Genomic DNA, 12,310 nt, shown 5'->3' on the forward strand with positions numbered 1-12,310 from the left:
CACCACAAAGAAAAGAAAGATCTATTACATTTTCCTCTTACCTGGATATGGCACTCTCCCCTTTGTTACCAGCTCTGTCAGTAAAATTCCAAATGACCACACATCGGACTTGATTGTAAACCGACCGTACAATGCTGCTTCAGGAGCGGTCCATTTAATTGGAAATTTAGCTCCTGCAAACATTGGAAATACAGATACTCAGTTCTCCCTTGTTTATGCATAATTTGCTTACACTTTGAAGTATTTTAAAAAGAATACTGCACTCAAATTTTTCTTATGTTTTGCTTTGTTGACAAAATTCGAGGTGGTTTAGTATTTGAATATTTCAAACTGGAAAGCAGTTTCAAACTAGGGCAGCAACTACTGGCTACAATTTCTGTAAGCACTTAAGACATCTGGGATTCTTAATTAAATATCTGTCAAAAAGTGGGATGATTTTCAGAATCCGACGAGCAACCCCTCTGGAATCTCAGCTCTCTTCAAACTGTACCAAGTTTTCCCCCCAAAAAATAACTAAAAACATTTTTTGAAAACATAAGCAAACTGACAGATAATTTTGAACATTTAAGAAGTTTACTAAAATTACACTTAGGCGAGGGGGACACGTGAACACAGCTGTGAAAGCACACTTACGCATAATCTTTATTAATGCAGACACACACAGACACATTCTGCTAAATGTAATAGTTTTAAGTAAGGTCTTATTTACTCAGTAAATAAATCAGTCTTACCTTGTCTTGCAGTGTACTCATTGTCCTCTATTAACCTTGCTAAACCAAAGTCTGCTATTTTACACACAAGATTGTCTCCTACGAGAATGTTAGCTGCCCGGAGATCCCTGTGGATGTAGTTCATTCTTTCAATGTAAGCCATGCCATCAGCAATCTTGAAAATAAAGTTTTATTAAAGATTATTTTTCATTACTATACACGTCTCTCCCAAGCATTAAGCTGTACCCCTTTATTTTAGCTCCATTCTCACTGTATAGGAGTATATGGGGGTATAGCATAGCAAGAGCTTGTGACAGCACCGATTAGAGTGTGTCTGGCTATTCAGTATCTGCTGATTGGGAACTACACTGTTTCTTTTTGACAAATTACAAACCTACAACAGAAGATGCAATACAGAACAGCCCACAATAGCCAAAGAGTTCAATATTCATGTTTGGTTGATATCCGATACAGTTTTAGATCTCTCCTCTAAGCACAAAATACAGATTTGTTGGTTTATACCATGTACCTGAGCAGCCATGTCGACAAGCTGTGGGAGTTTTAAGTATTTCCCTTCTCCTTCTTTAAGGAAGTCTAGCAAGCTGCCTGTAAAAGATGACACATTTTGGGTATTAAAAAGGAAAACCCCAAAATATTAACTTCACCTGAAAATAAAAATGAGATTTTTTTTTCCTAGACGTGATGATTTACATATTAATCACCCAAAATACATATTTGAAAATCCATCATTTACCAGAATACACGACTCAATGACTGTACCTGTAGTTGTCTCTGTCCTGATAAATAATTAGGGCAAGTTTTATCCCAAGGTCTTGGAATCCATTTCAGTAATTCAGACAACCGAACACTGATAAAACAGACTGCCGCTTGATGATTATATGGTAATACATCTGGATTTCTCCCAGTATTCCTGGTATTAATGCCCTTCCTAGCTGGACATTTTTCCACTGTGAGATTTATAATTAAAGAGCAAAAAAAAAAAATCTCCTATCCATTACTTTTTCTGCCAGCTCCAATTATATACTAGAGAAATTATTCTGAACTTTTTGTTTTTATTTTGTTGCTTTTTCTTCCTTACAGAGGAAACCAAAAGTATCTTCCATTCTTTACAATATATTATCTTTTCCCATTTATATAATGCAATTGTGTCCAGAACATTACAACGTGAGTAGTATTTGAAATCAGTTCCGAGGACCTGCGCTCCTCCTAAGACAGCAATCTTTACACAAGTAGTAAAACTTTGTTTCTGGCATAACAGCTTTCCCTACAGGTGTTACTACGCCACAAGGGTACAGGAACATGATCTCTTCTTTAAGAAACTGGTGAAGACCGATAACTAACCAGTCTCATCGCAGTCAAAATTACGATGACAGAATTACAAGTGTGCCAATGGTGGGGGGAAAAAAACCCACTGATCTGCGGATCTTGCAGTGGATTCATGGCTGTAGCTGTGAATTAGATACCTCCAATGTGTTTTTAGTCGCTTACTGTATTTTTGCATTGAAAGTAAAAGCGTGGCATGCCAGACCCACACTGCTCCTTCTGTTTGTTATCTGTGTTTGCACAGACTTTTCACCATCTTGGTTCATGAGCTCAAAGGACCGAAGATGAGCAAAGATTTCACACTGACCTCTAGCAACCTGTCCATTTTGGAAATAATATTTTGGGTACTGTGCAATTCTTACGCAGCTCTTTTCCTTGTAAAAGGAGGGGGAAAAGGAAAAAAAAAAAAAAAAAAAAAAGAAAAGCAAGAGAACCTTGTTCTAATGACTTTCAAGCATGAATTACCAATGAGGTTTTATGTTGTTTTGGTAAAATGTGAGAAGTTTTTCAAATGCAAACAGAGACTTCCAATGGCATTTTGTATCCATAACTTAAGACAAACATACGACTACTTTTCCATTTCTTTACTTCTGCTTTTGCCAGGTAACATCCCAGTTCTGATTTTAATCTTTTTTTTTTTTTTTTTTTTACGCAGAAAGCTGTAAAGCGTTTTTTTAATCCTGATTGTCTCGCCAAAACCCGATTTCTGAACACTGAAAACTGATTTTGCATGGCAGCTTTAAGATCTGACAGAGAGATTGTCTGGTGTTATTTAAGAACAACACCACCACCACAGATGGAACTTTAATATTTTCTGTTCCTTTCTACCTTTTAAAACTTATACAACGCTTAAAAACCCCATCTAACCAGGAAAAAAAAAACCCTACATATTTGTGGCAGACTACTGAACACAAGAAGCCACTCTCTTGGACTTTAACATCGTTCCTATTTTTTACCAGGATAGCAAAATTTCTCTGTGAGGTGAACAGAAGTCTGCGTTTTATAAAACTGGAATAATTGACTTGAAAATCTGCTGCTTCTTAACACTAATATGCTTATGATGTCTATTTCTACATTCAGCTTAAATCTCTAAATCTCTGTTTCAGCAGTAGGGGGAGGGAGAAATGATATTCAGCAAAGGAAGAAGGATGAAAGACTGAAAACAAGGAGGTAATGGAGGCAGCGTGGAAAAAAAAAAATCCTCAACCTTTTAAAAATTTACTATTTCACTGCTGGAAAATAAAAACTAAAAAAACCACCCTAAACCCAACTGATTCTGTTGTCGTGAGTACGATCTGTCTACAGGTGGGCATATTCTCATAATAAGATTCGCAGCTATATCATCCAATTTAAATGTAACAGGCAGTACACACTAAAAATGAGGAAAAAAACCCCAATCTTGTACTTGAAAGATTAGCAAGGGTGACACAGATGTGCAAAAAAATCATGCCTCCACCCACGATCTAAATTAGAACTGCTTCAAGTAGGTCAAGCATAGCTCATTTTAATTTAATCAAAATTGTCATTTATACTCCAGTCAGCTTAAACCTAACATTAATTAAACATTTAATTTGTTGCTGGGATCTTAAATAATCTTTTAAATGTAGTATCTTCAAACTATTCTGCACACACCTTTTGTCATGAATTCAGTGACGATGTAGATTGGTTCCTCAGAAACAACAGCATAGAGTGGAACAAGCTTGTCGTGTCGTAATTTCTTCATGATCTGAGCCTCCTGCAGGAAAGCTTCTGGCATCATTGTACCAGGTTTTAGTGTCTTGATCGCTACTTTTGTGGTTCCATTCCATGTTCCTAGAAAAACAAATTAGATTTCATTCTCCCCTAGCGTACCAAAGAGGTTTTCTCCTGAAACTGTTTGCTTTTTGCATGTTTTGTTAAGCTAACAGTATAAATTTAAAATATATTGAATATTATCTTCACCCTTACATGACTGATGGTAGTTGGTACTTTTTCAATTCTTTATCAGGTTATCTTTTCAGATCCCAATACTGATTTACTTAAAATACTATTAAAACCTTCACACGAACAACTGAAAGGTGTCGCATTAAGCTCTTACCCATCCATACTTCACCAAAACATCCTTGGCCCAACTTAACTTCCAGCCTTAAAGATTCTCTAGGAATTTCCCAGGCATCTTTTGCTAGTCCCTGTGTTTGTGGTTTCACAGTGGGACACACAGTTGTTAGCTTATGACACAGCCCATCAGCATGTTCTGCAAAATGGAAAAAATAAGCTTTGTCATTAAGCAGGGGTATCACTGGAACAAAAGTAACATCATGATGTTGATAAAAAGAACAAGTCTATTCACTGTTTGTTGAAATACAAAAGAAGTTTTATAATTTTGAATATTAGAAATAAGCTGCATACGCAGTTTTTCTTCCTAGTGATAGACAGAAGGTAGCATTGGGACTCTAGAACTTGGTCTTACCTCTGTAGTGTTTCACCAACTTCTGTAGAGATTCAAATTGTGCTCTGGTTGTGATATAGTATCCACCATTGTCAAGTTTTCTGATTTTGTAGTGTTTCACATTATCACCTCTGACCTCATCCCAGTCACGTATGGAAAGGGAGTAAGCACCTAGGAAACAAGTCATACTTGGTTCTTCACCAAAAACTTAAAAACATATTTAACATATCTCCCTAACTGTCATTATACACATACATGTGTGCACATCCATATGTATAATGTGATAGACGTAAAAATGGTCATTATGTCCACCTTGGGGGTGAGGAAGTGGGAGAGAGAAGAGCTATACATAAATATACACACCTTTAGTGGTTTCACTCTCTCTTACTAAGAAAATACCACGCTGGTTCCCAGGATTTAACAGTAGCCTTTCTGCATCCTTCCTGCCCATCTTACCAAAATACCACCTAGAAAGTGTTAAAGGAAACATGTGTAAGTAAGAGCTCCTATGTTTTGGTAATTATGTAAATACAAGATTTAGAAATCTCACGCATTGACTGAACGACTAGTATCCCAAAGCCGTTACAGATCAACAAAAGTAATGACATCCATATAATCAAAGGATTAAGATGACCTATTGCTATACGACTCTCATTTCCACTGTTTGCAAAATACATGTAAAGAGGCCTCTATCTGCAAATACTATGTTTTTATGATGGTTTAATAATGGACATCAACAGGACTCATCATCGAATGTAACACCTTCCTTCCGGTTAAGAAGTTCACAGGTCAAGCTGCATCAGATGACAATGAAACACTGTTAGTAGCACACGCAAAACACTGCAGCAGCTGCAACTACCTTCTCTAAGAAGTTTTGGCTACATGTTAAAAACCCCAATATTTAATGCAAAACGGATGTGCACAAATATCACCAGATCACAAGTTCATTCAGGTTGTAAGGGGCGCTTGGGAAGTCTCTAGTGCAGCCTCCTGCTGCAATCGGGGTCAGCTGTGAGACCAGACCTGGCTGCTCAGGGCGTTGTGTCCACTCCAGTCTTGAAAACCTTGAAGGATGGACCCTGTACAGCCAGCCTGGGCAACCTGTGCTCTTGCCTGGTTGCCTGGCTGTCCTCACAATAAAGAGGTTTCTTCTTATACCCAGCTGGAACCTCCCCTGTTACAACTTCTGTTACCTCCCACCCTTCTGTACCTCAGTAGAGGGAGCACTTTTTCCTGCGGATCAATTACCAACAGCCCTGTAGTGGGTATCACTTGTCTCTGAGTAACACTCCATCTTTGTTGCATCATTCTGATACCAAAAACATGCAGACATTTTGAAACACCTGTGTTGTTTTTTTTTCATTCCTTAAGTTCTTTCACAAAAGGAATTCTTCTATGCTCCCGAAGAGTGCTCGTCCTGACGAACAGCCTTCACAAAGCTCTGTTCTGAGCCAGCGATAATTTTAAGGTCCATCTCCCAGTGAATTCCCAGACTTTGGAGTAACACTTTTTTCTACCTATATTTTATTTTGATTGTGTGGCTCAGAAGTCACAAAGTGATGCAAAGTGTAGATTTCAAGCATTTTCATTTGGGATCATCACAACATCAAGCAAACCTGGCTTCATGATTGTTGGGAGAAGAAAAGAAAAAGTATTGGAAACTGCTGGAAAACAATGGTTTTGTGGGTGAAACATTTTGTAGGGGAAAAACGTAGGTAAGGAGGGATAATTTTCTTGGCCTCTGAACAGAATGGCCTGTGCAATCACTTGGGAATTTGAAACTTATTCTTACTTTTAATTGTATTTGCAGTTTGACTACGTAAGTAGACATGCAAAGTTAGAATTGGATATGAAAGCACATACACTTGAGATAATTTGGATGTAACTTAAAATCTTATTGAAGCACACTTGAACCCAAGTTAATTACTTCACATGAAAATGCCTCTTCCCCAGACTACTACAACGATTTACAAACTGTATGGTAAAGTACTATTTTATTTCATTACCTATAAAGTAATAATAGGGTTTACTTGTTCTTTTTATGAGCATTAAACATTTATATTATGGTACCATTCAAAATGCACACGCATAATATGGATCCCGCCACAAGCAGTTTGTGATATAAATGCCTTCAGGTATTTATAAGCCCACTATAAAGAAAATCCTAGCAACCCGGGGCCGTGTATTGCTTTCGCATTTGTAACTCCAACTGCAATCACAACACAAAAATCTATAAACGCTATCAAAGCTCAGGGCTAACAAATGAACTCTAAAGCAAATGAACTCTATTCCAAATGCTGTGGCAATATTTAATAAAATTGGCACTAGGTTCTTTAAAATAGTAATTTTAAAAAAGCTTCCTCACCTATTACCCCTCACTCTTACCTCTAGTTATCACATAAACCTATGACAAAACTCCCCTCCTTTTGTTTTGCCAGTCTTTAGGAGCAATACTTTCTTTGCAGAAACACTGCACTCTTAGTTTGCAAAGTGCTATCATTTCTATTTTACCACCACTGCAGCTGTAATGACAATGTGCTTTTATTGTATAGGTTTGGTTTTTTTGTTTTTGTTTTTGTTTTTTTTTTAAAAAAAAAAAAAGCCCTCAACTTTTTTTTCAAAACATCTGAAGTCAATAATTTTAAAAGCAGCCGAAACTCAAGGGCATAAAATAACAGTGTGTCTCTGATGCAATCCCTTTTTAATAGTAAAGAGCCAGGTGAGAGCAGCAGCAACATGCTAAAGTCTCAGCTCGAGATTCAGGAAACATCTTGGAAATCAGGCACGTTTCCCAGAAGGGCAGCAGCAAACACAGAAGTGAACAGATCGTGTATCAGGGAATTGCTCATTGGCAGTAACATGCTTGTGTATTGAAGCAAGAGTTGCGGAGCTTTGTATTTCTAGTACAACAAATACAATCAATCCCTTGGAACAATTATAACCTGAAACTGAACCCCAACTCACAGTTCCCACAATAACTTCATGTGATTCTGTAAGTGCTCTGGGATCTTTGTTTGTAAATAAATGTAGGAAGTACTGGTACCCAAAGCAATACAGTTTTCCCAATTCATAGCAGTCCTTAGTGTGCCTAACAATTTTGTCACCAAAACAGTTGTTACAGGTTAATAGATTAGCAATAACTATCCACACAAATTTTTTTTTTAGAATGTAAGATCAGGTGCTGCCAAGGCTATAGCTGATCTTGAGCTAGCGTTTGGCAAAATAAGGATAAAAACCTAGAGTTGATGATGTGTGAACTCTTGTAACTAAAAAACATCCATTTCTTTTTTATATGAAATGCAATCCACATCCCCCAATTCTTGTCTTCATTACTACATTCTCCCATCCTTTTTCCTTTAGCCCTACATATAGCAAGCAGGCATAAAACATTTTCATGAGTGTCCACCCCACGCTTACTTATAATTATACCTTTGACTTCACCCAAGTAGCACTGCTATCCCTTAATTAGTAGTATTATCCTACTTTACCCTTAAATAGTACATATACTGAATTAAAGGAACAGCATCACCACAGGGCACGAAGTGTAGAATGGATACTAAGAACAGATTGACAGGATACGATGTCTTACTCTTCTGCTTGAATGGAGTCTGCAGGAGCTACGTAATTGCTGGGGATGTAGCCTGTTTTTCCTGTAGCAATGGACCTTGCTTCCCACCAGTCTCCTTCCCTGCAACGCAACACCAGTTATCTCTTCCACATTTAAACAACACATCATTCTCCAGCAGTTACAACATCCTCACACACAAAAGGTAGGTTAAATTTAGGTAACATGTTGTTTTAATTATGAAGGCATCTAAAATAGTTTGTGCTGTACCTAAATATACTTTTCTTTTCATTGTAAGAAACATGAGTGCCTTTCAGTGGAATTTTTTATTTTAAAACATTTTGGTTTTGTTTTGTGGGTTTTTTTTTGTGTGTGTGTGGGTTTTTTAATGTAAAAGGAATTTATCCATATATTCAAAACACAAACTTGCAACAAAACATTTTATGGAAGAGATGTGTAAACAAACTTCCCAGTTCTCTAGTCTTCATCTGCCCCTCCTGGATCATTCTGCCTGTACACTGACAGTCAGCTAATAAAATTAGACAACTGGATGAATGAAAACTGCTACATGTATGAATTAGAACTATTAACACGGCCAAAAGCTGCGTGTAAAGAAATCTCCAAGGTGAACAAATAATTTCCTCTCCACTAGACTTCTAGAAATCAGGCCATAATACTGTAAGGCCGCTGCAATTAAACTAGAACATCCGAGGATGGATTTACTGCGGAGGCCAGCTAGACACGCTTCCGCGGCCAGAAGTTCCTGCATATACAGCCAGGGCGCTTGCCTCTGGCATTCGTGGTGCAGCGACGCTGGCTGCACCCACCTCCCCATCAGATATGGAAACCCACCAGAGAGAACCTGCAAGGCATAGAGCCTGGGATGGGGTGGGACAACCTGTGTCTCCACCTCTGCTGCCCCAAAGCGGGTAGCTGCACCTCGCTGCAGCAGGGAGTGGGAGGATGCCACCCAACCAGCTGAGAGGGAGAAGGCTTAGGGCCACTCCAGTCACTCCAGCCCGACACCTGCACCCAAACGTGACCTCAGCCTGAAAATTACTGTCTTGCCAGTATCAATATTTTAACCCCATGCTTGCTGAACTCTCATTCAAGAAATAAAAAAGCCCCAACATATCTACTCGTCACTGAGATAGGACACGCAGATTTCAAGAAGAGTTAAGGATCTGCTTATTCCCAACAACAATGAAGTGAAGTCTGTGAATGAGAACACTTACGTGTTATTTATTATCTGGAACCGTTCACCTTTCTTAAATGAAAGGTCATCTGTAGTTCTAGCTTCATAATCATATAAGGCCACAAATACAGTAACACCACCTTAGGAAACAAAACAAAAAACAACATGATATAGCAGTAATGCTGCAATACTTGATTTAAGGACTTGTCCATGAAATAACTCATCAATTTTGATTTGGAAGCAACTAAACACTCTGGGTTGCATCTCATTTTGGAAGCTGGATCAATAATCAGCTCATTTCTTAAGACAGAGGAAAGCCTATAAAGAGACATGCTAAAAATACGCTTCCACAGACACCACAAAAGGCAGCCAGATACATCACTGAAAGTATATTAATAATTATAGCAATTATATACAGAAACCTGCACAACACATCAGCAGCAAAAAAAAAAAAAGCTAGCTTCTTTATTAAGCTAGCTTCTTGTTTAAAAAATGCAATTCTAGAAGCTCCTACACCACAACAACGGTGAACCATCAGCCACTAATTTTTAGTGAAGTAGTTTCCTGTTGAACTTAGCTATAAATAACTGGTGTGTTCACAGGTTTCTGGGGTTACTCATCAAGACCTACTCAAGGAATTGAAACAGAAATAAAAGTGTTCTGTTGGGGACAAAGACAGCTTAGGACTAATGATTTTTAACTCCATCAAGTCTACCCCTCAGTGAAGCAGACCCTTGCTGAGGATGATCCATCAGTGCATTACTCGAGGGAACAAGGACTGAGATATTTCACAGGACAAGCAGCTGCACTCCATCAACCCTAAGGAATTTGTCTCCCCATCCCACTCCTGCTACAGGGCACGTTGCTGACCATGTCCCACAAACAGGATACAGGTGTGAGAGATAGATGGTTGGGAGGTTCCTATACTTACGTAAGGAAAACGTTTTCTATACTTAAAAGAATTAATCTATACAGCTGGGCTAAAAGAGAAAGAGGGACAGGCTATGTGAGATGTACAAGCTACGAGCAAAAATAAAGGACTATTGTGCCATAACTAGAAGAAAGTGAAAACAGAAAATTGCAGATGGGCAATTCAGAAAGACCTTTTAAGCTCTAGAAATGCTATTTCACAGTCTAATGGACATTTAGAAAGCCCAATGATAGTCCAAGCAATAACTTATTTTTAAAACTATAATATTAGATCTCCAGCAGGCATATATATGTACCAGGATATACATAGAAGACCACCAACAGAAACATGTTGCAATTAATTTTAGATGTTACAATTAACATGACAGTGATCAGAAAGAACAAACACATAATGCGATGGGTACTGTCTATATCTAATATTCTTTTACAATGTACACTTTCTGATGTAAGAGCTCCTAATCACTTAAATATTTTCATTTGATTTAGAGTCTTCCTGTGATTACACTATCTCAGCAGGCTGCAGCTGGAAATGAATTTACAGTTCCTCTAGGAAAAACAGAACAAAAAGTCCCCATAGGAGGTTAGAGTAATGGAGGGGTTTTTTTTGAAGTGTGATTTATGAACTGAAAATGAATTAGAAAATTCCCTAGGAGTTAACAGTTCCTAATCTAAGTTAAAAATCAACATATTTCTACCAATTTTGCCTGCATTACTTTGATGACACAAACTGCTACACTGAGCAAGAAAATTGTGGGGATACAAACCATATTCACACAAACAGAAACCAAATGTTACAGAAATAAACCATCCCCCAAAGAATTCTTCAGCAGATGAAGAAAATCAATACAAAATCAAGTCACAATATTACAAAAGTTTTTCACTGCATATAAAGAAACCGTGAGATTCCAAGAACTTCAAAACAAACTGTACAACATCTAGAAAGATACTAACATGGGAACAAGCAAGAGATGAACTCCTCTAGGCAGCGTAGCACTAGTGAAAGTAACAGACTCAAATGTAAACCATGCAATAAAAGAATTATCAGTAATTGTGAATATTTGTGTACTCTTAATTATTTGTAAAGAAAGAACTGGAAAAGCTAATATATAATCCTTGGAAAGTTTTGATTTCAACACTTCAGCTACCATAAACCCTCTTTTTATTCTCACTAACAAGTGTTATTTATCTCATAGCAAAGAACAATAAAATACTTCAGGAGAACAGCATCAGCCCAGAATGTTTTAAACAGATACCACTAAAATGATTTTTGAAGTCCTTTGCAGCTGTTTTCTTTGTGAAGGTGATCTGGTTTAGCTGTTCAAGCTATTTGTGGTGATAACATTTCCCTTAAAGGTTATCCTTTCATTAGGTCAGTATTTACATCCTCTAATCTTGGATTGGTTTTGGAGAGAAGACTTTACTTTCTTGCTCAGCATGAGGATTACAGAGCACTAGTGCTTACATGGCTTCATGGAAGGCAAGAACAGCGGCCCATTCTTCTGTTTCAATTTTCAGTAATATTCTAAGAATTCAAAGTATCTGATGACTGAGAACGCGTAATACAGGAGCAGCGTGACTAACTCTAATTTCTTCTCCTTTTCTGCTCTACATAAAAGATAGCTCAACTCTTTTCAGCTGCACTACAGACCATGATGACAACCATATCATCCTCTTGTCAGACGTCACTGATGGACTGGATAAGCACTACTGACACCAGGTCCTGTTTGACAAGCCCATCTATTCTCCTCCCTTACAAAACAAAGGGCCACAGAATGCAATCCAGTGTTTTATTTGTCACAAATACAGAAAGCTTACAGCCAGGTGAAGCTTGTCATCTTATTCCTTCACAAAACCACCCAATTTTGGTTGATCTGAAAATCGGTACTGAATGTACCAAAAAACTACTGGTGCATTTTTTAAATATTTTTTTAAAAATGTGTTTGTTTGTGAATGGGCTGGTTTTACAAAACGAGGAGGAATAATTACACATGCAGAATCATTTTACCTGATTGCAAAACGATGGGGGCATTCACCCAAATCAGCCTGCCTGACGATAACTGAATTCACACTGATGAGAAATTTCATGAAAAATCTCTCCTGTTGATTCTGGTCCAAGATATAACATGCTTAACTACCAG

The 12,310-nt window shown here is 37.8% G+C and overlaps 1 protein-coding gene across 1 annotated transcript in view; it reads right to left on the minus strand.

The window, feature by feature from the left end:
• YES1 (YES proto-oncogene 1, Src family tyrosine kinase) overlaps window positions 1-12,310 on the minus strand; it is a 50,894-nt gene that overhangs the window by 3,094 nt on the left and 35,490 nt on the right. The window contains exons 3-11 of the mRNA XM_054191509.1: window positions 9,283-9,382; window positions 8,072-8,170; window positions 4,846-4,949; window positions 4,504-4,653; window positions 4,132-4,287; window positions 3,687-3,866; window positions 1,240-1,316; window positions 732-885; window positions 42-173 (exon numbers count right to left, since the gene is read on the minus strand). Of these exons, the coding sequence (XP_054047484.1) occupies window positions 42-173; window positions 732-885; window positions 1,240-1,316; window positions 3,687-3,866; window positions 4,132-4,287; window positions 4,504-4,653; window positions 4,846-4,949; window positions 8,072-8,170; window positions 9,283-9,382 (1,152 nt within the window). The remainder of the gene's footprint in view (window positions 1-41; window positions 174-731; window positions 886-1,239; window positions 1,317-3,686; window positions 3,867-4,131; window positions 4,288-4,503; window positions 4,654-4,845; window positions 4,950-8,071; window positions 8,171-9,282; window positions 9,383-12,310) is intronic.

The sequence above is a fragment of the Rissa tridactyla genome, chromosome 2 (assembly GCF_028500815.1).
Source record: "Rissa tridactyla isolate bRisTri1 chromosome 2, bRisTri1.patW.cur.20221130, whole genome shotgun sequence".
Lineage (NCBI taxonomy): Eukaryota > Metazoa > Chordata > Aves > Charadriiformes > Laridae > Rissa > Rissa tridactyla.